Source organism: Chanodichthys erythropterus, chromosome 3, assembly GCF_024489055.1.
Source record: "Chanodichthys erythropterus isolate Z2021 chromosome 3, ASM2448905v1, whole genome shotgun sequence".
Taxonomy (NCBI): domain Eukaryota; kingdom Metazoa; phylum Chordata; class Actinopteri; order Cypriniformes; family Xenocyprididae; genus Chanodichthys; species Chanodichthys erythropterus.
Window position 1 is genome coordinate 40057079 of NC_090223.1, and position 22847 is coordinate 40079925.

At 37.6% G+C, this 22847-nt stretch overlaps 4 protein-coding genes across 7 annotated transcripts in view; 2 read left to right on the top strand and 2 right to left on the bottom strand.

Annotated features, from left to right (window-relative positions):
- The first annotated feature begins 560 nt into the window (after positions 1 to 560).
- Positions 561 to 3701, top strand: dctn5 (dynactin 5). The gene is made up of 6 exons (XM_067375398.1): positions 561 to 688; positions 941 to 1009; positions 1087 to 1205; positions 1308 to 1419; positions 1494 to 1596; positions 1740 to 3701. The coding sequence occupies exons 1-6, from the start codon at positions 641 to 643 to the stop codon at positions 1835 to 1837; spliced, it is 549 nt and encodes a 182-aa protein (XP_067231499.1). The 5' UTR covers positions 561 to 640; the 3' UTR covers positions 1838 to 3701.
- Positions 3702 to 3844: 143 nt separating this feature from the next.
- Positions 3845 to 6105, bottom strand: rpusd1 (RNA pseudouridine synthase domain containing 1). Its single transcript, XM_067375408.1, has 6 exons — positions 5838 to 6105; positions 5529 to 5722; positions 5292 to 5415; positions 5109 to 5211; positions 4929 to 5030; positions 3845 to 4849 (listed from the first exon to the last, which is right to left on the bottom strand). Exons 1-6 carry the CDS (start codon positions 5877 to 5879, stop codon positions 4479 to 4481), a joined length of 936 nt encoding a protein of 311 aa, XP_067231509.1. The 5' UTR covers positions 5880 to 6105; the 3' UTR covers positions 3845 to 4478.
- A 798-nt stretch (positions 6106 to 6903) lies between these two features.
- On the top strand, positions 6904 to 9387 carry ndufab1b (NADH:ubiquinone oxidoreductase subunit AB1b). Its single transcript, XM_067375418.1, has 5 exons — positions 6904 to 7132; positions 7736 to 7858; positions 8094 to 8181; positions 8254 to 8351; positions 8471 to 9387. Exons 1-4 carry the CDS (start codon positions 6962 to 6964, stop codon positions 8343 to 8345), a joined length of 474 nt encoding a protein of 157 aa, XP_067231519.1. The 5' UTR covers positions 6904 to 6961; the 3' UTR covers positions 8346 to 8351; positions 8471 to 9387.
- Positions 9388 to 10712: 1325 nt separating this feature from the next.
- LOC137017723 (trinucleotide repeat-containing gene 6A protein-like) overlaps positions 10713 to 22847 on the bottom strand; it is a 33245-nt gene continuing 21110 nt past the window's right edge. For all 4 annotated transcript variants that reach the window (XM_067382251.1, XM_067382252.1, XM_067382253.1 and 1 more), the window contains 15 exons: positions 22667 to 22744; positions 22473 to 22524; positions 22241 to 22368; positions 21003 to 21134; positions 20205 to 20342; positions 20035 to 20109; positions 19509 to 19947; positions 18798 to 18935; positions 18300 to 18461; positions 18017 to 18157; positions 17610 to 17717; positions 17319 to 17528; positions 17147 to 17214; positions 16849 to 16988; positions 10713 to 15299 (listed from right to left, as the gene is read on the bottom strand). In XM_067382251.1, the coding sequence (XP_067238352.1) occupies positions 14924 to 15299; positions 16849 to 16988; positions 17147 to 17214; positions 17319 to 17528; positions 17610 to 17717; positions 18017 to 18157; positions 18300 to 18461; positions 18798 to 18935; positions 19509 to 19947; positions 20035 to 20109; positions 20205 to 20342; positions 21003 to 21134; positions 22241 to 22368; positions 22473 to 22524; positions 22667 to 22744 (2385 nt within the window). In that variant the 3' untranslated portion in view covers positions 10713 to 14923. The remainder of the gene's footprint in view (positions 15300 to 16848; positions 16989 to 17146; positions 17215 to 17318; positions 17529 to 17609; positions 17718 to 18016; positions 18158 to 18299; positions 18462 to 18797; positions 18936 to 19508; positions 19948 to 20034; positions 20110 to 20204; positions 20343 to 21002; positions 21135 to 22240; positions 22369 to 22472; positions 22525 to 22666; positions 22745 to 22847) is intronic.

Here is a 22847-nt window from a genome sequence, read left to right on the forward strand (position 1 = left end):
ATAAAAAAAATAAGAAGGGGTCTCTTCATTTCTCTTGTAAGAGAGCAATGTCTTTTATTATTCCAACAAATTTCAGGGCCTTTTTGATTTTCATACATTCCAATGATGGAAAGTAATTACGGATAAAGTCTCTTTTGAATACAGAAAAATAAGGTTTTGTCTTCATACATTTGCATTTATGAATGAAGAATTTCCCCAGAACCAACATTACATTAATAAAAAATATATTTTTTTAAATCATCCAACAGCATTCCAAACATAATACGTTTCCAAGCAAAAGTGGGCAGTGAATGAATCTTTGTCTCCAATCAATACGACATATTTTCCCAGAAAATATTTGGAAACACAAGAAAAAAAGAAAAAAAAAAGATGATCAGTTCAACTTGACAAAAAATACAGGTATTTTCTTCAAAATTAAACTGTTGTCTTAATAATTCACTTGATGAAATAAAAAATTAAATAAATGAATAAATAAATAAATAAATAAATAAATAAATAAATAAATAAATAAATAAAAATTAATCTTGAACGATGTTCTGCAATCTTGACACTAACCGGAAGCGGAAATAGCGAGGGAGCGGTTGACAGCTGCCGGACATTCGAAGGGGTTTCGCCAACAAAACAATAAAATTGTGCAGAGATGGAGCTGTGTGAAATATTATACAACAAGGCTGAATACATCGAGACGGTATGTTATAATATTCTTCAGTTGAATCACGCAGTTGCAAATATTAAATTCAGAATCAACTGACCGACTAGTTTGTCTTTGCAAACCCACTATGTTTTCTAGTCAACAAAAATGATAACGTTACCGCCAGCGCAAAAGTGTTGGTTTGTCGTAACTTACCAGTCAGTAAACGTCTGTATCAGTTGCACATGTAGTTTATTTAGAGCTGGAGCGTCATATGATGGTGGTAAGACTGACATTTGTTCTCTCCAGGCATCAGGCAACAAAGTCAGCAGACAGTCGGTGCTTTGCGGCAGTCAAAACATCGTCCTCAATGGAAAAGTGAGCTTTTTCTTCCGTTTCGTTCTGTTATTTTCACCAGCAAATGTGCTAGCTTTCTGAAATGGTCTGTTTTTTAGACTATCGTGATGAATGACTGTATCATCAGAGGAGATCTTGCTAATGTCAGAGTTGGGCGCCACTGTGTCATTAAAAGTCGTAGTGTGATCAGACCGCCGTTTAAAAAATTCAGCAAAGGGTGAGTAATGCTGCAGATTTAATGTAAAGCATCTGTATCCTCACTGATGAACTGGAATGTGTATGATTTAACTTTCTTACATTTGCTCTCTGTGTACATTAGCGTGGCTTTCTTCCCCTTGCATATTGGGGACCATGTGTTCATAGAGGAGGACTGTGTTGTGAACGCTGCTCAGATAGGTTCATATGTCCACATTGGCAAGAACTGTGTGATTGTAAGTATCATCTCTATCCTCTCATTTGTTTTGTGGGTGTGACATTTGCAGTGATAAAGCATGTTTTCTTTTAGGGTCGACGCTGTGTCTTGAAGGACTGTTGTAAGATACTGGATAACACTGTCCTTCCCCCAGAGACAGTGGTTCCTCCATTTACAGTTTTCTCTGGCTGTCCAGGTCAACACCTTCAGATATATTATGCTCTTTAATTAGAATTATTGCTTATTATTACTGTCATCTGGTAATGTAAGTTAAGTGGATTTATTTTGTTTATATTATGCCAACAATGAATTGATATCACTTGTTGTTCTTTATCTCAGGTTTATTTTCAGGAGAACTCCCTGAATGTACACAGGAACTGATGATCGACGTTACCAAGAGTTACTACCAGAAATTCCTCCCTCTCAGCCAGATCTAGGACTGAACTTTCAGTTTGTGTCTCATTTACTTTTTCATTCTGGGACCAAAGGAACCAATATGGACTAATATTCCCCAGCCTTCCCTTGCTCTAGAAATGCCAATATTAATTCTGATCACAGATGTGACCACTTGCAGTAAAAAATCCCTTACTGTGTTCATGGCTACGTTAACATAGAATCTAAAATGTATAAATGTGTGTATTATACGCAAACACCACATATCTCCTGCTTTTCATGTCAGTATTTTTAGATTTCTGTTAATGTTTCTCATTTCATGTCACTGCTGTGCACACCACAGTCTTGTTTGCCTGGCTGGGAAAAATATCACAACACCGTGATTAGCTGTTAGACAGAAGGGCCTTTATTTATTGAACAGTACAATTTCTGCAACACTAAACATGTTCTGCGTGCAAAGACAGATTACAGATGCTAATAAATGCTTTTTTAAGAAAAAGTTTAAGACTCATTTTAAGTGATCACAGCATGTTTTGGGGGCTTTTATCAAACAACACGTTCCTTTAGTTAAGTGTGGTCACATTCATGAAATTTCAGTCGGCTAAAAGAGTCTATTTTCAATAATGTAGCAATGTATGAAGCACAGCTCAAACAGAGATCACTTTCAAATCAAGCAGCTTTCTGCTGGTCAAAGCAGTGAATCCATGTGACCAACAGGAACCTTTTGAAAGAATCTTTCACCCTAACGCGAGATTCTCGATCACGTGAATTCTTGTTAAAATGACTAGATTTTTAAAACTCACTAAACAACGGCAAATGTGACTGCCACTGTAGCCGTACAAACGTTATCTAACGGTGTAAGGAACAGGATGACATGCAAGAAAAATACTTTGTAGATAAAGAGAGAGACAAAATTTCATGTTTCAAAGCTACAATTTCAGATTGTGAGGTAGGGATCGTTCAGTCAATTTTAAGCAATGGATTTCTACAAACGTGCTTCACACAATTTAAGTACAGAAATTAACTTATTATAACTTGACTTTAACTTTGTCTAGTGGACAAAATGGTGAGTCTTGGCCCCTTCTAGACTGCAACAAAAACTAATTAAAAAAAATAATAAATTACTGAAAAACTTGATTTAAAAACACAAATGTTAACTTAAAACCACACAGTTATGCATTCATACAATGAATAATACCACATGTACACATAGCATACTTGAAAGAGGTAAAGGCACTTAAAGGGACAGTTCAGCTAAAAATGAAAATTCAGTCATCATTTACTCATCATCAAGTTGTTCCAAACCTGTATGAGTTTCTTTCTTCTGCTGAATACAAAAGAAGATATTTTGAAGAATACGGGTAATTAAACAGCTGATGGATCCCACTGACTTCCATAGAGGGGAAAATAAAATACTATGGAAATCAATGGGGCCCATCAACTGTTTAGTTACCCACATTCTTCAAAATATCTTTTTTTTTGTTTGTTTTGAACAACTTGAGGGTGAGTATAATGATGACAAAATTGTAATTTTTGGGTGAACTGTCCCTTTAATGGGGATTTGTTTTTTAAAAATTTCTTTCTCTCAGCTTCAAACGTTGGGGGTCAGTAAGATTAAAAAAAAAAAATGGTAACATTACAGTAAGGTTCATTAGTTAACATTAATTAACTACATTAATTAACGTGAACTAATAATGAACTGCACTTATAAAGCATTTATTAATCTCTGTTAATGTTAATTTTAACATTTACTAATCCATTATTAAAATCTTGGGTAACATTAGTTAATGCACTGTGAACTAACATGAACAAACCATGAACAACTGGATTTTCATTGTTAACGAAGATTAAATACAGTAACAAATATATAAATATAACAAATATATTACTCATGGTTAGTTCATGTTAATACATTAATTTAGTTAATAGTTTAACTAATGAACCTTATTGTAAAGTGTTACCATATTTTATATATATATATATATATATATATATATATATATATATATATAATATATATATATATATTATATATATATAGCAAGGAAACATTAAACTGAATAAAAGACATTTATAATGTTATAAAATGTTTTATTTTTAAATATATGTTGCTCTTTTGTACTTCCTATTCATCAAAGTATCCTTAAACAAAAAGTATCATGGTTTCCACAAAATATTAACTAAAAATAATAAGAAATTTGTTTTGAACTTATCAGCATATTAGAAAGATTTCTGAAGGATTATGTTGTTGTGTGATAATGACTGAAAAAACAGCTTTGCTGTAACAGGAAAGTTTAATAAAAGTTTAATAAATTTTAAAATAGATTAAAATAGAAAACAGTTCATGTAAATTGTAATAATATTTCACAATATTACTGTTTTTACTGTAATTCAGCCTTGGTGAACATTAAAGAGACCAAAAAAAATGTGAAACATTTTAAAAATCTTACCAACCCCAAACTTTTGAATGCTAGTGTAGGATGACATAAGCGTGGTCTCCATAATGCACTTTCACTCACAGCGATCTTCATACATAGATCAGCCAAATGGTTTAATGCCCCTTTATGCCTCCGGTTCTTCCTGTACACTGTTCTTGAGGAGGGCTGGCCTTTAAAGAAGAGGGTACCCTATAAGCCGCCAGCAGTGTAGCTTGAGCAGTTACTGGTAAAACAGCGCGAGTGTTCCTCAGTCCACGTTCCATTCACATAACCACTGCTGACACTGTGCCCGTTGCTCCTCACTCTCCACTGGGCTGCTCTTCCTGCGCACTGGCTCGGGTTCTTCTTGGATCTCAGCTTGTGGCTCTGTTAAAATATTCTTCAGTAAATCCTCCAGAATGTTCACACATCTTTGTGGTGCCCATTTGAGGTCGAGGCTGGGTGTAAAGGGATCTGGGGCTATGACATGGATGGGTTCATTCTCTAGAGGAATGTGGAGGAAGTAGGCGTGCAGCATCATGCGATACGGAGCGTTGTCTGTGCGTAGACTGTAGGTATAGTCGCCCACTATGGGGTGACCAATGGCACTGCAGTGCACTCGGAGCTGGTGCGTCCGTCCTACAAGGTTTTTGATACTTAAATTTTTTTTGTAATTTGACAACATCTATATTTTTATGAACTGTAGATGACACTGTACCTGTCAGAGGCTGCAGAAGCACTTTTGTGACTGGATCTCCGTCATATGCGCCATACTCTAAAACAGTGAGCTCTGTTTGGCAGGGTTTGGGATTCTCACAACCTACCGCATACAATATGAATCAGATGCATGAATATGTTTCAACTGGTTGTTTAATTTTGAAGTAAAAGAGATTCTGACCTTCTGTTCCTTCAGTGCACATCATATGGGTCTTGCCCTCTGTTATGTTCTTGCCTATCGCAAAGTCTAGGCTCATTTTCTCCTCAGCTACAACACCACGGACCTGCACAGGAAATATAAATAGACTATGTTATTAGGAAAAAACCTATTATGTATTCACTGGACGTCTGAATGTCACAGTACCAGTGCAAGATAAGCCTTGGTAACAAGTCTGTCTTTAAAACAGCGGTACGCATGTCCTGCTGCTGCCTTGTTCAGTGCTACACACAAAGCACCACTGGTAGAGAAATCCAACTGATGGCAAAACCTGCAGTATATAAGAATGCATATGAATGAACTACTGATAAGACATATGTGATGGCTTAAATTATTATTTGTCTCAGCTCATAGCAAAGTAATAGAAACATTGGAGAAAAAGACCTGAATCCGTAGTAGGTGTCAGGATCTGCAAGCTCTGGGAAGCGATGCTTCAGCTGACTTTGGACCGTCTGCTTCTCATACCACATTTTGCTGTCAATACGGATGTCCCAGTGTTTGTTGACAACTATATAGTTTGCACTGTGGTACAAAACACACAAGTTTTCCAGACTCGCAGGCTCCATGGTCTGTAACTCCTGCAAAACAACACCAAGGTTATTCTGCATGGTATATCAACAAGTATTTGTAATATATTGAAATATTCTCTATGTAAACGTGCCACCATTTTATAAACTGACATAAAATAATTACTTGCGTTAACTGTTGTTGTGCAGCATGCTGGTTGTGGATCATTCACTTTAGGTCTTCTGTTTATTTTGTCTCTGCGCGAATATAAAAACCTTCACCTTCAGAGAAAACATTATATCGTGTATATGTTTTCTTCAATAATCGTGCGAAACAATACTTGGACGTTTCTATAAGAGTAGAGCAAATTAATTTACTTTCGTACAGGACGACCCTATGCGTAACTGGCAGCCATGATTGGTTTCAAAATAAAAGCCTTTATTTTTTTCATATGTGACCGTAGACTGTAAAAAAAAAAAAAGTTAAATGTAACCGATAAATATATATAAAGTCATTTAAATTATGGGATATTGTATATGTGTCACATATGTGACCCTGGACCACAAAACCAGTCATAAGTCGCACAGGTATCAATAGCCAACTATAAATTTTCTTTTATGCCAATAATCATTAGGATAAGTAAAGATCATGTTCCATGAAGATATTTTGTAAATTTCCTATCGTAAATATATAAAAACATTATTTTTGTGAGTGGATATGCATTGCTAAATACTTCATTTGAACAACTTTAAAGGCGATTTTCTCATTTTTTTTCTCCCTCAGATTCCAGATTTTCATATAACGTTAGCTGTATCTCAGCCAAATATTGTCCCATCCTAACAAACCATATATCAATTGAAAGATTATTTATTCAGCTTTCAGATTATGTATAAATCTCAATTTAAAAAAATTGACCCTTATGGCTGGTCACATATGTTACACATATACAATATCCCATAATTTAAATGGCTTTATATATATATATATATATATATATATATATATATATATATATATATATATATATATATATATATATATATATATATATATCATATTTATCAGTTACATTTAACTTTAATAAAGAAGAGTAAATTATTGAAACGTTCCTCCAATAGTAATGGATTCTTTTGAGTCGGATCTTTCCAGGATTCGTTCGGTTCGCACTGTTCGTTTAGTGAACGAGCTGTTCAAAAGAACCGATGCGCCGCGGAGAACAGTCGCACTTGCCCTGACAGAATGCGCACGCGCATGTCAAACTTATGTCCAGTTTGTTGTCGCAGTGAATTGTGGGATAGAAATTCACAGACATGGCGTCCCGTGCGCTTGCACACTGTATGCGCTCCGTCGCTCGCGCTTCTGCAAGGTTAAATCATGGCAACGTGCTAACAAGATCCGCCTGCGCACCCCTCGCCTCAGACCAGCGCGCGCTCTCTGTCCTCTCATGCGGCCAGCGGACGAGGTGGACTGACCTAGTGCGGGTGAGCTTTCTGCAGATGGGGGGGTGTTTGTGTTTGGCCTACTGGTGCTGGATTACTCCGTGACCTACCTGTGTCTTTCCGAGGAAAGAAGAGAAAATGATTTATTCGTGCATGTCAGCCATACTCTGTGCATTCACAACATACATCTGCTACATCAGTGTGACCTGCAAGACTTTAAACCCATGACTTTATTATTGATAGTAGAAATAGCTACTAGTTAACCTGATAAAACGCACTAGGACAACACTGCTCTGCTAGTGTCTTTTATTGTAGCTATTATTAAAGGGGTAGTTGAAAAAAAAAAAAAAATTGTCATGTCATTCCCAACATGGTCACTTCATTTGACTGTATGGAGGAAAACTGAAGTAAATGGTGACCGAGGCTATCAGTCCGTCCAACATCTTTTGTTTGCTATGGGACAAAAAGAGACACATTTTTGGGTCAAATATCTTTTTAGTGCCTTCTCTTGATAGAGGGGTATTTCATTATTTTTTATTGATCATTGTGTGCTATAAATATTTGGTCTCTGTGACAAATTGCATCATGTTTCTCATTTTTAAGCCTCTGCTAAATGAATAAATGTTTATGTTTGCATGTCCCTAGATTTCAGGCCCGTCTGTTCATCTGTGTCGGCATTACGGTGATCTCCCACCCCTCACTTTAGAGAACATCAAAGAGCGTGTTATGTACGTCCTTAAACTGTATGATAAGATCAACCCAGATAAGGTGAGAGATACTTCACACTTATGGTACTGCACCGTTGCATGGGTCATTTTGTACCTTAGCCTCCAAATACTGAGATTTATGTGCAATTCACCTGTAAAAACACATTTTAATTTCATTAATTTTTCTGTGTGGATATACAGATTTGTTTTTGTTACTACTGTTGGTTGGTTTACATTTGAGATTTTATACATATTCCTAATCTAACATCAATGTCTTTTTTTTTTTTCTCCTCAAGCTTCAAACATCGTCTCATTTCATGAAAGATCTGGGGCTGGACAGCTTGGACCAGGTGGAGATTATAATGGCTATGGAGGATGAGTTCGGTTAGTAGAGGATTCTTCCTGTAGCATTTGACAACTGTCATATCTTATAAACATTGAATTCATATTCCACAGGATTTGAGATCCCAGATGCAGAGGCGGAGAAGCTTATGACTCCTGAGGAGATCGTACAGTACATTGCAGATAAAAAAGATGTGTATGAATAGAGGCAAGTCTTATATGCAAGTCCTGTCTTATGAGCTACAATAGGAAACCTATGCATGCTTGGTGAGTTTGGTAATAGTAATTTTCTTATCCTAAATTCTCATGTTTCTTCTTTTTTTGCAGGTAGAAGGATTGACTCTGTATTAAACAATATGGATGTGGATCAGCTGTATGCACTCAGTGTCCAGTTTCTATCATACTGTTTTCTGTCTCTTGCATATGGAGTCAACTGCCTTGTCATGTGTATCACTGTATTTAAAGAAAATGTCACTATAAACTCTTGGGAACTTGAGCTGAAAATAAAGCCAAGACTAAACTGTAATTCTTTGGTTTGTCATGCCACAAGTGAAGCCTCAATGGTCCCTCTAGTGGAAGGGAAGTAAAACTGCTACTTGATTTACAAGGTCAGTGCCACTTTGTGAATGTCATTGCAGATCCTTATAGCTGCTTTTCTTTGTCAAAACACTGCATCCTTCACCCGTTTAAAGTGCATAGATGTCTGTATGTAATTTGTAAGCGGTTTCAAAATGTGTGGCACACTTAACACTTCTTTGAGCAGACTGAGGCAGTGTTTAGGAAACTGCAAAGTGCCACACAAGTTTCTCTGACTCTTCCATCTGCTTATGATTACTGGATTAAAAAAAAAAAAAAAATTAGACTGATTTGTGGACCAGTCTGGTTCCCATTTGTACCGCAGAATAAAAAAAAAGAGGCCTAGAAGGCAAATAAGTTTAATTTCCATGACTCTGAAAGCACTCAAACCTGTTTGAAAAGTATTTTTTTGGAGATTTGGTGCAGCTAATGGCACAGAAGTGATACAGCACCGTTAAAGGTGTATTAGAAAATTTAACATTTCCCAAAAGAAAACTAGCCTTGGATTTCACAATGACATCTGCATGTGGCATCATGCAAAAGTTTTCAGTTAGAACGGAGTTATAAAAAGTACCATATCTGCAAGCGTCACCCATGATTTAGTACTGCAGCAGTACTGAAGTGATCTCCACATGATAGCACACCTTCATGCAAAATAAAACTACTTTTTCAAGGCCACTGTTTGACTGGAGTCTGTCATGTAAACGTGTTTCAAGCCTCTAAAAGCAGTTCATTTTGTGTGTGTGTAGACCCATATAACAACTACTGTATATAACAGTGTGCATGACACGCATGGTAATCAAAATGAGCTCTAGTGTTATTTTAGTATCATTGAGATTAGTTTTTTTTTTTAAGATTTTAAAGATCTAAATAATCATGTTTATCATCTTTATTAGTTACTGTTTTTTTGAACATCTACAGAATAAGTTTATTTTAAAGGGTTAGTTCACCTAAAAATTAAAATTCTGTCATTACCCTCATGTCGTTCCACACCCGTAAGATCTTCGTTAATCTTCAGAACACAAATTAAGATATTTTAGTTGAAATCTGATGGCTCAGTGAGGCCTCCATTGACAGCAATGATATTTCCTCTCTCAACATTCATTAATGTACTAAAAACATATTTAAATCAGTTTATGTGACTACAGTAGTTCAATATTAATATTATAAAGTGTCGAGAATATTTTTGGTGCTCGGAAGCATTATGAATCAGCGTATCAAATCAGTGGTTCGGAGCACCAAAGTCACGTGATTTCAGCAGTATGGCAGTTTGATGCGATCTGAATCACGATTCGACACAGAAGATTCATAACGCTCTGAAGCTTCCTGAAGCTCAGTACATTAATGGATCTTGAGAGAGGAAATGTCAACGCTACAACGCTCACCAGCGCAGTAGTTTTGCAAATACAGTACAAGAAATCTTGATGAAGGTGGGTAATTTTCTAAATTGTCTTATAAAGTCATAATATATGCATTGTTTTTGAATTACCGTAAAGCATTTTGTCACTCTCGCGGGAACATGAGGCGAGAGATTGTGAACTTGCAAGTGCTGTTTTCTGGCGTAGACGTGCCAGAGGGGGTTAGTGCTCGCCTCAAACACACCACTACAAGTCAATTAACCATCGTAAGGCTAGAAAACCATTTATGAAGATAAAAAAAAAGTTAGTTCTGCTTTAATAAAAATACAGCAGCTCATTGTTCTTGTTACTTTACAATGCATCAATATGAACAAATACAACTCTAGATTTTAATAATGTATTAGTATATTTTGAAATTGAAATGAAAGATTAATAAATGCTATAGAAGTGCAGTTCATTATTAGTTCATGTTAACTAATGTAGATAAACCTTATTGTAAAGTGTTGCCATGTTTTGTAACGAGGCCCTTGGCAACTATTCAGTGACCACATATTTGCATAGCTCTAATGCCAAAATGTGACAAAACATTTGATAAAGACATGACTTTTGAGTGTTTTCCAATTGCATTTGTAGGAAAAGTACATTAAAGAAAAAAGAAACATTGCACACCACATCACTGTTAGGCTTTATTGCGGGTTGTACCCAAGTTATACAGCTTTGTATTCCGATATCAAGATCAGGACTTTACAAACAGTTATTATCAGTCTACAAGTACAGCCAACAAAAGACCTAAAACTACTCTATTACCTCTACCTCGTTACATATGCACTTAAGGGTACTAAAATCGAAAACCAAGCAACAAAGAGAAGAAAAAAAAAAAAAAAAAGAAAAAAAGAAAAAACAGCATTACAGAAAACATTCATCACTACACATTTGAGTATCTACCATGTATTACTAGACTAAACCTTGTGTCAATTGTTACCAATACAAATAAGGATTGTCCTTCAAAAAGTGCAGTTCCCCAAGTTAAAATTCTAAGATGACCCCAGGAAGACGCTGAAAAGAACTTCCTGCTCATTTAAGTTATCTTATTGATGTTTATTTCTATTAATTTTCAAACAGTCTACCAAAGCAGTGTGCATATAGGTTACATGTAAGCAAACTATTTCTGGACAGACCACTAGAAGAATTTGCTATTCCACAGCCCGTTCAGTGAGGAGCGCTGTGAAAAAGGAAATGTTAATGCGACCCTCCATTTGCTACAACTGGCCAATTTTTGAGACAAAAATCAAAGAAAGTTTCAATCATGGCACATTACAGGAATCGTATTTTTAAATCCGACCGCTACCGCGGTCAGGATTTCACTAAGCAAAGACACAGACATGGAAGCCTCATCCTACACTGCATAGACTCTCTTAGAATTTCCCCATGGTGGAAGTTTCGATTTAAACTCTCGTTCGTCCGTTTCTTGTGCTGGTTTTACTAAAGCTTTTTGGGTTTATAATGACATGACAGCAATACTCACAGTTTAAGTCAATTGCCTTAGCACATTGTTCAACAGTAGGAACCATTTAAAAGACATGGGTATATTTGCTCACAGGATAAATCAGAAAAGAATGACATTTTCAGTACAAAAGTAGAATGTCAGGCCAAGTCACTTTTTCATTTCCTCTACGTTCAACCTGGCTATAAAAATGGGGATTGTACATTGCTCATGAATATCCTCAAAACATCCATTTTGCAAGTGACATTTGAAGCATATACATTGTCCAGCTTTTACAAAACAAATCCCTTTCCTCCCCCTACTCGATAATTTGGCATGACAGTGAATTATCAAAATGTCTCAGCATGACAGTTCTGTCTAACACCAAACAGCTGCACATACATAAAACAAAATTAAGAGGAAAGGGGTGGGGGGATGGGAATGAAACCAAAAAATAAAATAAAATGAATAATTGTAAGTGGAAACAAACTGGGTGCCAATGGCTTTTCCCTACGCTTTCAAAGTTCACTTCAGAAAAACAAAGCCACGAAGAATAGGGAAACTAGCACGTTTGCCATGACAGCAGGAAAGAACCCATTCGGAACCATTGGTAAAGCTCAGCGCCGCACTTCCAGAAAGGACCAACGCATGCGAACATGTAACTAAAGCACAAAAGATTGAGCAATCCACATCGAGGGAGTAAACAAAGTCACGGCAATCCGATCGGTGATACCTGCAGTTATACGCCCCCGTACAAGAGGAGAATACTTGGGCTCCTGATGCGCAGGAATGGAGTGGACCACTCAAACACGCAGGCACAAACGCACGCTTAAAGAGTCTAGCCAATGTACACACAGAATAAAAGACAAACAAAAGGCCCGTCCAGTCTCCAAAGCTACACTCTGCCTCCAGAACACAAATACAGTACAAGCTTTTCTAGTTCATTATGTACACCAAGTGCAATTCCAAAAACTCATTTTCGGCTTTCGTTATGTAGTTTCTCTCCAATGTTCCACTTAAAATTAGTCAGACAAACAAAATGAGATAAGCCAGGTCTGGAATTTAAGTAAACAAATCCTTTGATTGAAGAATATTTGGTAAAGCAGTTACTTAAAATGGTTCAATACTGGCACGCAACCATAAAGTGAGGCTAATACTCAGGGTTTTGTACGATGAGTCATTAAATATGGATAAGTTAACACACCACACAAGTTCTACTTCTCAAATAAAACAAACTGGAGAAGAAAAAAAAAAAAAAACCAACAACAACAACAACAACAGCTTAAACAAATATTAAGGTCCATGGCTTAGCCTAATGCTGACATCTTTCTCTCCCTCTCGCTCTTGAAGCGTCTCATAAATTGTGCACCTAAAATATAGTACAATAAAAAGTAAATAGTCTGTAAATCTATGCACATTATTTAAACTACCAGCAACAGATTACATTCACCTCTAATCCAGCCTTCCTTGGCCACAAGTACAGAGGCAAGCCATTTTCAATGACAAACCAGCTTTGAGGAAGGGGGAAAAGGGGGAAAAAGGGGGGAAGAAAAAAACAAAAACAAAAAATTAAAATGAAAATAAAATGGTAATGAGCAGCCAAAACATTGATTTATTAATATTGTAAGGAACTTCAGATTAACACAACCAAACTGTACACATTACAATCATTTTCTATTTGTAAACAGTTAAAAGCCACTTGACTTGTTGCATCTTCGGACACAATTTGAATCAAGGCAATGAAATGTGGACGACTTTTGCACTGTTAAAATAACCAAACAATTTTTCTTTAACACCAGCTCTGGCGATGAGGAAAATATATATATATTTATATATATATCAAACAATGTATATGCAAATTGCTGAAAACATATAAAACATTACTTCAGACAAAGAAAAAGCGATTCTGTAGGCCGAGTCATTGGCCACAGTATGCATAGTTACAGATTTCTGCTTTTTCTTATGACATTTGACAGTTACTTCGACAGTCACAAAGCGAAAAACATTGAGCCACTCAGTGGGAAAAAGGGAAGGACTAGATAGTGATTCAGCAAACCATATCCACTCATTAATAAAAAGACAGCATATTCGAAAAGCAGTATGTAGAATGTCTCCAGCTTAAAGCAGTTATTTGGCAGAGAAAAACTTACAGAGCTATAAGTAGTTTCAGTGCTAAAAGTTGGATTTTCCTACAAGGAGTTTCTATGGGGGAAAACTGGCTATATTTCCTGAGAACCATGCTGGTTATTTAGCAGACAAGAGGAATAGATAAAATAACCAATGACATGGCCAAACACTGATCAGTATTCCCAGAGATAGAAAGCTTCGTCTTCATCCTCAAGATTTTTTTTTTTTTTTTTCCTGTTTAGTTGATTTTTTAATTTTTTTTTTTTTTACATTTTTGTATTTTATAATTTTTATATGATTTTTTAAAAAATTCTTTATGCATTTTTTTTGTTGTAATTTTTCCATTTAAAATAAAAGGAAGAATGACCATACTTTCCCCCCCCTCAAAAAGTTTTGTAAACAAGAGGGCACAATGTGACGCCTCCAAAACAAAATTGAAAGCCTATTTTGAAAGTGCTGTTCCCCCTGGCTTGCAGGTCGGGTTTGCAAGTCACAGCTGTGGCTACAGTTTTTTACACTGCAGAGCTAAATTCTTTAGTTTTAAAACAAAATTGGTGCAATACTTATTTCTGTAATATCATCAAATAATTCTAAGTCAGCATCTATATCTTGATCTCGAACTCCACAATACCACAATAAGGTAGGCGTACATCAAGGCATAGTAGAGCGCACACTTTAAGAACATCCTTGAGTAAACAACTACACTGGAACTGTCGGCTCCCTCCATATTGCAGATTATACTGAGAAAAACCACATTCAGTGCAAAGTTAAAAAAGCTCAAACTCCAACATTGTCAGCAAACAAAATGCAAATAATAAAAACAAAACGAAAAGAATTGGAATTCAAATAAACATGATGAATAAACAGATGAGCTCAACTGAAGCTTTTTCTGTATGAAGAGCACTACCTGGAAGTGTAAATACATCCTTTCACATTATAGAATTGGCCTGCATGATTCAAGTATTCAAACTGATATGTTTTGGGCTAAAACAAAGTGGACATATGTGCAGAAAAAAAAACGTAACTTGTTTCCACAGGGTGACCCCGCATTGTTTTTTTTTTCTCTTTGTAAGTGAAGAAAGTCTAACTAGTGCCATTTGATTTTTATACATAATATATATATGGTCATATGATTATGATTAACTATTTCCACATTGAGGTCACGGGTTTGTAAGTTTTTTTTTTTTGTTTTTTTTTTTGTCGTCGTTTTTTGTTTTTAAGTTAGAAGGTGAAAGATGCACTACATGGACTCCCCACCTCCTGTCAGATGGTCAACAGGAAGGAAGGAGCTGATGGGGGAGGGACTGTTGATTCTCCCCCCCTCACCACCACTGGGGCTGCCCCACAGGCTCGTGGAGTAATTGGGAACGCCCCAGAGAGACGAGCCGTGCAGGTCTCCGCTGCCGGCTCCTGACAGCCCGCTGCCGTTCCAGTGATTTGGATCAGTGCGGTTTGGGAAGGGGTGAGAACCCTCGATGGATCCGATCCGATTCTGAGAAGAGCCCAGCGTCTGCCAGCTGGGAGAGGCAGTCATTGACTGACCTTGTGCAAAGAAACGATTAATTTCCTCTTCACTAGCAAACTCTGCAAGAATAGTAGTGTTCCCTAAAACACACCTGAGGAAGAAGAGGAAGAGCAGAGCCTTTATCAGTATAGTGCCTCACACTCATTCAAGTCTGTGTGAACTCCAGCATGGGGTTCTGGGAATCTGGAAACCACTTTGCATAGAGGTTGCCACATTATTACGGCTTTTCAACCAAATAAGAAAGCAGGCTAATAAACTTTAATTCAACAAGCAATAACAGTAATGGAGAAAAGCAGTGTGCATGTGTCCAGCTAGGAACCTTAAATGTAATCACTTAGAATACTATAATAAATACTTCATTTTAAAATGTTTTCAGTACATGACTGAACAATATCATGCATTTCACCCTATAATGCAGTGGTTCTGAACCAGGGGGTCTACGGCGAACTTTCAAGAGGGGCTTTCGCACTGAATAGTTCTAGGAACTAGCCACTAGGATAGTTTCCTGAGAACTAATTTCTCTCCCAGGCCATGTTCCTGACTGCATCTGCACAGGAAATAGGAACTCTGAAGCGGCCGAGATTGGCGTTTTTAAGTGCAGCATTTACAAACACTAAAAACTAGTGGATGGAAGAAATGATCGGAACTGTGTTTGTTGTGGGTTTCGTGATAACCGAGACGTAATGTAAATTGCATAATTTACAGGACTGAAAGAGCAAAAAGTGGGGCTAAGAGACGAAAACTCCTATGACAACTTTCAGCATTACATATCATCGAGGCGGAGAAAAGGACACAACCCTGCAGGTAAATGCCGTTATCACGGTTTTCCATGTTCGTAAAGTAAATTTGTTTACACGGCTTTTTAAAAATGCCAGGTGTCGGTGTTTGACATGCGTTTGACCAATCAACGTACACTCACGTCAGTAATAGTTCCTATAGTGCTGGTTCAGACCCTACTCTGAAGTAGAAGCTCATTTAGATCCCCCAAAAGGAGTTCCTAGAACTAAAATCGTTCCTAGTTCATGCGGTGCGAACACAACAAAATCCGGGTACTTCAGCCGATAGTTCTAGGAACTATTTAAAGGTTCCTCTGATACGAAAGCCAACTTAAGTTTATTTAAATATATTTTTTTAGTCTTGGAAGTGTCATGTAACTTGATGTGCCATTGGCAATTTTATAATGAATACACATTTTTCTATGTATAAATAGAAAACACTATAAAATATTTCATCAAGTTAATCTTCTCCTTAACTGTCTTGAAGTCAAAAAGGTTTCGAACCACTGCAATACTGAAATGCATAAGCTGTTTTCTTGAATGAAAGAAAAATATTATTTTAAAGACAAAATGTCATTTAATTTGATACAGGAATGTATTAAACTTCAAAATAGCAACCATGCACCACAAGAAATCATGAATTTGCAGTCTTATGCGGTACATTTTCTGAAAAATCTACTTTTTACAATTACAAACCAAAAAAAAAAAGATTTTTGATGAATCTAGTTATTCCAGGCAGAAGTGGTAAAGTTATGTATAGTTGAATGAAATGCACTCACCTCCTCTTACATGGCTCAGTAATTATTAGCAATCATACTATCATTTCTGTTCTTTACCTGCATTGAAAAAAAAAGATCGACTTACATGTGCAGTGACTTCTGGGCTTTTGCCGCCTCCTCTTTAGAGCTATAGCAGACGACAGCGTTGCCATGGGGAAGGTTCAGATGGAATGTGATCAGTGGACCGTGCTGCATGCACAGAGTTCGCAAGGTGGAGCCATCAATCTGTAAAACATGTTACACAAGAAATTATTTTGCTGTGGGGTTACACATAATATCTAGCTTTCTAGAATTTCCTCTAGAATTGCCTGTTTTAGCACCATGAGTGCTAAAACAAGCAATGTTAATGAGTTCATGCAGTCCAAATCATTAAAACTTCTTACCTGAGGTGTAAGGTTTTTGAGAACAAGCCAATTAGTTCTCCCTGAGCTGCTGTCACCCCAGCTGGAACCTATGAACAATGATCATTTAAAGTTTCACTCATTTCTTTAAACACTACAGTACTGACAACGTTAATAGAGTCTGTATAGGTGAAAGAATATAACTGTGACTAACCAGAGTTGAATCTGGAGTCAGAGCTACCCCAGCCTGCCAGTCTCAGAGAGCCGTTGTCCCAAGATGAGGGCTGTTTCTGGCCAGTCAGGCCAGGTGGAGGGCGGGACGGAGCAGAGATACCTTTTGAGGGGAGAGGAACCTTCCACAGCTCGTGAGCCAAAGAGGTGTTGGTGACTGTACCAGGAGACCATTTGGAGTCACTGTTTCTGGCTGCAGAGAAGAAAACAAAGTTCATTGAATGCATTTCAACCATAGGCCTGTGTGGCTCGGCCTAAATGGTTGCACACCAACCTGAAGTGCTTTGTGCTGTACTGCTGAGGGAACTATTGTGGTTGGAGGCACGAATGGATGTCCAGGCACTATTTGAAGGCAGCGTGGTGTTAAGTGATGAGGATGGCCCTGGAAGAACAGAAACATTTCATATTTAATTATTGAAATCACTAATACATAAAATTCAGCAAATTACAGTCCCATTCAATAGTTTTTTTTAATGGTTTTTGAGCAAATTCTCTTACACCAAGGCTGAATTTATTTGATCAGATTTCAGTAAAATCAGAAATATTGTGAAATATATCAATTTAATCTAACTTGTCTGTTTTAATATATTTCAAGTTTAAGCTTTTACTGTTGCTTTGGATCAATTTAATGGTAATTTAATGGTACTTTATAAGGAAATAGCTGGTTATCAGATCACTTACCATTGTTTCTGTCCCTGAGGTGATCAACATCCCGGACTGTATTAATGGAGAGATTATTAATCACACTGCCAGGAGTGACAAATGGGTCAGTTTCAGGATCAATGTTTGGATATCCTTTCCAGGGCTCACCAGGACGGAACTCTGACAAATAAACATAACATGGTGAGCTAATTCATGCCACAATGGCACAGAGCCATGCTCAACCAACTGAGCTTCTCTGTAATATTCTATTTCAATGAAAGATTTGATTGGAACATCATTTATGAAGCGAATGGATTTGAACCTGGTGGCCAGTTGACATTGGTGGAACCATGAGGTGATTTGGCACGGCTGGGCCAGCCATCTCCCACAGAGCCAGGAGGACTGATGGGAGTGTTACTGGCATTCATGAAGTCATATGGACCAAAGGGCGAGTCTTCAAGCCTCAGGCCAGATGTTATAGCACCTATAGTAAAATCATTCCCATCAGACTTTTCGCTCACTTTTTTGTTGAGATAAGATTAGGGCTGCATAACTGATGAAAATTGACTGTTGATTACTTTCCTTGATAAATGCAAAAAGGTCAAATGCATGACATTATCTACCAATTCAACTTAATGTAACCCTGCCTTAATGGTCAGATTCACACTCTTAGCAGCATTAAAATAATATTCAAATAGAACAACATTTAAATGGAATGCTCTAATTGACACTTCTCACAATTAATAAAGCTGTCATAATTTATGTAAGCTTTGCAGCTATGACTGATTACAAAAAAGGAATATCAAATGGGGAAACCCACCAGATTTGCTGGGGTTTTGATCAAGTGGCGAGTTAACGGAAATATCCATGGCAGTCCACTTCTTCAGACGGGACTGTGGCTCCTTAAAACCAACACTACCAATGTCGAGGTTGCTTACATTCAAGTTTGAGTTCAAACCTAGAGGAATACAACAAATGAAATTAAAAAAGAAAAATGAGAAAAGAAAATGCACATCCTGACAGAAAATTAAGTTAACAACATTTCTGGTATCCAGGAATTAACAGCAGTAGCAGTAATTTAAATGCACTCAGAATTTTTTTTTTTCCCCTCAAAGCTTTGATAAATCATAGTTTTGAAAAAAGTTTAAATTCTAATCATTTATTTTGGAAATGGTGTCGTAACAACACTTTGGCTTTTGTGTGACACTGTTCACACCACTATTACAGTGGCATTGGTGCAGACACTGATTGGCCAACGCAACGAACAAAAAAATTACAGAGTGCACAAAACTGTGGGAGAACATAACGAGGGCGACAAGCACATACAAAGAAAAACAACCTTATCATCAAGCGGCAGAAATTATAAGTAGAAGCACCATATGTATGCCAGCCAAACATTGGATTTCCAATCAAATAATAAGGGTCTAAAATCAAAAGGTTTTGCAACACAGCATTGTTTTCCTTTTCCCTCTAATATAAAATGCAAGAAGAAATTTTGCTGGGGACAACAAAATAGATAGACTGTATTCACCTCTTGCTGGCAGAGAGCTGCTGTCAGGACAGAAGTTCTTTCCTACCCGAGGGTTGATGGGAGAGCCTGGCACCATGTGGCCATTGCTCAGAGGTGGGGCTAGGAGGCTATGACTTTGACTAATGCCAGCTGGCTGATAGCCTGACATGTCAGAGGCAAACATTGTGTTGGGCTTGGCAGCTTGGTGCAACATAGAGTCAGTCTGGCCTATATTAAGATGGGGAGGACACCCACCTAAAGGGAAATTACTGAACGAGCTCAAGGAACTTTGTTCTTTCTGCAGGTCAGAGGCATTGGGGGGCATGAAGTTCTCCATATAGGACTTGAGGCTGGGTTGGTGCAGTGAGGGTGGCTGAGGGGAAGTCTGCTGCTTCATCAAGGAGGGATCGAGATGGCGAGGAGGCTGGATCATCTGCTGTGACGGACCCAAACCACGACCCTACACATCATCACAAATGGAGAATGACGTCAAACAAACCAAGAAACAAAGAAACAAACACATAAGTTGGTCCAAGAGATCACAAACCTGCTGTTCCTGTTGCTGGCGGCTGTTAACAGGCATGGCCCTCTGGTTTTGCGCTTTTTGCTGCAAAAGGAGACGCTGGGACCAGGGGAAATAAAGTCATAAGTATCACTGGGAACATGGTAACATCAATTAAATATCTTCTAGGCTGTTACTTGCAGTGAGATCAATACCTGTAACTGATTAATCTGAGAAAGCTGAGACAGTTGGTTGAGCTGAGACAGCTGGTTCAGCATAGCCACCTGCTGTGGGCCAAACAGAGGGTTCAGACCTCCATTATTGGGAGAGTACTTCAACAGGGGTGGAGGAACCTACAAAAAAAGATTGTACACATTTATGAAAAATGTATAGATAAAAACAAAGACAAACATATTTTAATGGTTTATATCTGGTTTACAAAATTACATTAATCCTGAAAAAAATAAAAAATAAAAAATTGCAAATCACAATTAGGGCTGAGGGATATATCGCATGCGATTGTCACGCGCATTTCTTCAGTAAAGCCGGTTCCCTGATTGCCGCTAAATCGCCATCACCTGCTTTCAAATGGAGCGGCATTTAATAGACAGAGCCGTAGTTCACTGACAAGCTACGCAATATCGCGTTCATATCTTAGATGTATCGCCTTCGATAATGAACGCGATATTGCGTGGCTTGTCAATGAACTACGGCTCTGTCTATTAAATGCCGCTCCATTTGAAAGCAGGTGATGGCGATTTAGCGGTAATCAGGGAACCGGCTTTACTGACGAAATGCGCGTGACATTCACATGTGATATATCCCCCAGCCCTAAATCACAATTTTTCTCAGAAAACCACTATTAGAATTCATGCAGCCCTACTTTTAAGAGTTAATTTATTAATTTCTAATCACCCTGGAAATTTCCTGATACTTCTGGACTGTGGGAAACTTGTATACCACAAAACTTAATTTCAAAGAGAGCTGAGCTTTAGAAACCCAAGTGGCGTTACCTGAGAGGGAAGTAGTGGAGGAGGCACTTGGTTGCGTAGACTGGGCTGAGCGGAGTTCAGAGATTGTGCTGGAGGCTGCTGGGCGTTCCGGCCTTGTGCTGCTGCATTACCGACACTGTACATGTTTACATTCTGTGGAGAAACACAAACATCCCACAAGTAAATAATGAGCATCCGGCAGTCCAGTGCAGTCACAGCTTCAGCACACAGGGAGCAGCATGTACTAACTCACCTGCCTAACAGAGACAGAGTTTGGATGGTGAGGCCCTGGCAAGTTACACTGGTTTGGCTGTGCATTATTTGTAGGTGAATAGCTGAGATTCTGCATGGAAGTGATCTGTGAGTTTTGGAATTCCTCTGCTACAGAGCTATCATACACAGGCAGTGAAAGCTGCAGCACAATCAAAGGCCAAGCAGAGAGAGAAGCAGGACGCAGAGCACAACAGCAGTGAGGCATTCGTCAAAGACCAGAAGGAACACCAGCCACAGAAAAGGAGACAGAAAGGCTATGTTAGCATCCTCTTTGGCATGTTTTAGGAATTGGAGATTTTTCATTTAGTTAAGGAGGCAATGGGAAAATTGGGATAAGAATAAAGAAAGAGATTACAACTCCTGAAAGACTTGATGTTAATGCCCCATGAAATTGACTAGACATTTTCTTGTGAAACAGGAAGTTTGGACTGGGACATACCAAATGTCTTGTCCTTTTTTTTTCTTTTCTTTTTTTTTTTTCTTTTTTAAATAGCCTTCAGCCACATCACAGGTATAAATCATGATTTATTTTTTATATGGCCAAGAGCACAAAAGTCAGTATATTTTGGCCGGTTTTCCTGGAAGAATACAAATTTGAATTATGTTTATCTGTTAAGATATTACTTTAGAAGTACATTAGCATATGACCGCAAATCTAACAGACGTGGTTCTAAATGGTGGCTCTAAAATTTCCAAGGGGCCTCAAGATGACTTTTAACCAAGCTTAAAATTAAGGTTTAAAAAAAAAAAAAAAAAAAAAAAAAAAAGATTTTATTTTAATACACCCCCTCGACCACTTTTTTTTTTTCTCTGAAGCTCTTAATTTTACCATTATGCCATAAAACATTGATTTTGACATCATAGGGTCTTTAAGTTGCATTTCTTTCCCATAGAGGGTGCTAAAGAAAACAACAAGCAAAACTAACAGTCACTGTGTTCAAAGTGAAGGCTCCATTACTGCTACAGGAGACTAGGAAATAACTGACCTTATCCATATAGGGATTACGGTCCATGGGAGAGTCTTTGTGAATCTGGTGACGTGAAGCAGGATTTTTTCCGTAGTCTCCCATATTAAGAACATGCTTGTCAACATCAATGCGCTTGTCTGTCATTCCTGCAGAATATGAGAGGAATTTGTTCAAAATCATGCTAGTAATCATGGACTGTGACAAACATTGCTCAATATCAGCACTGGAAGAACATGTGAATGTGACCTACCTCCAGACATATCCATCTTATTGCTCTTCAGGGAATCTTCAGCAGAATCCCTCTATAAAAAGACATGGAAGAGTAAGCATGCTAACTAATAACTTTGTTTCACAAAGGATTTACAGTCACCTGATATTTAGCATAAACGGGTTTCACAATCAGTAAAACCTCAAAATTGTAACAATCAGACTATTAGCCCTTACAGGGTACATGTTGTTGAACTGTTTCACAAACTGATTCATCCATGGAGAATCATCTTGCTTGTTGGGTCCTTTGTTTAGCTAAGGAAGAAAAGGGTAAGCATAAATAAGCAAGAAAAATATACACATACTTTTTTCACTTTAAGTCCTTGTGAAAATACAGTAAATTCAGTGAATTATTCTT

What these genes read in the sequence shown, in the direction of transcription:
- dctn5 (XM_067375398.1), top strand. Translation starts at nt 641, where the DNA reads ATGGAGCTGTGTGAAATATTATACAACAAGGCTGAATACATCGAGACG. An exon ending in TTGGCAAGAACTGTGTGATT is followed by an intron (nt 1,420 to 1,493) that starts GTAAGTATCATC and finishes GTTTTCTTTTAG; the next exon opens with GGTCGACGCTGTGTCTTGAA. An exon ending in AGTTTTCTCTGGCTGTCCAG is followed by an intron (nt 1,597 to 1,739) that starts GTCAACACCTTC and finishes TCTTTATCTCAG; the next exon opens with GTTTATTTTCAGGAGAACTC.
- rpusd1 (XM_067375408.1), bottom strand. Translation starts at nt 5,879, where the DNA reads ATGATCCACAACCAGCATGCTGCACAACAACAGTTAACGCAA. An exon ending in CACAACAACAGTTAACGCAA is followed by an intron (nt 5,723 to 5,837) that starts GTAATTATTTTA and finishes GTTGTTTTGCAG; the next exon opens with GAGTTACAGACCATGGAGCC. An exon ending in CCAAGGCTTATCTTGCACTG is followed by an intron (nt 5,212 to 5,291) that starts GTACTGTGACAT and finishes TTTCCTGTGCAG; the next exon opens with GTCCGTGGTGTTGTAGCTGA.
- ndufab1b (XM_067375418.1), top strand. Translation starts at nt 6,962, where the DNA reads ATGGCGTCCCGTGCGCTTGCACACTGTATGCGCTCCGTCGCTCGCGCT. An exon ending in GGTGGACTGACCTAGTGCGG is followed by an intron (nt 7,133 to 7,735) that starts GTGAGCTTTCTG and finishes GCATGTCCCTAG; the next exon opens with ATTTCAGGCCCGTCTGTTCA. An exon ending in GGCTATGGAGGATGAGTTCG is followed by an intron (nt 8,182 to 8,253) that starts GTTAGTAGAGGA and finishes CATATTCCACAG; the next exon opens with GATTTGAGATCCCAGATGCA.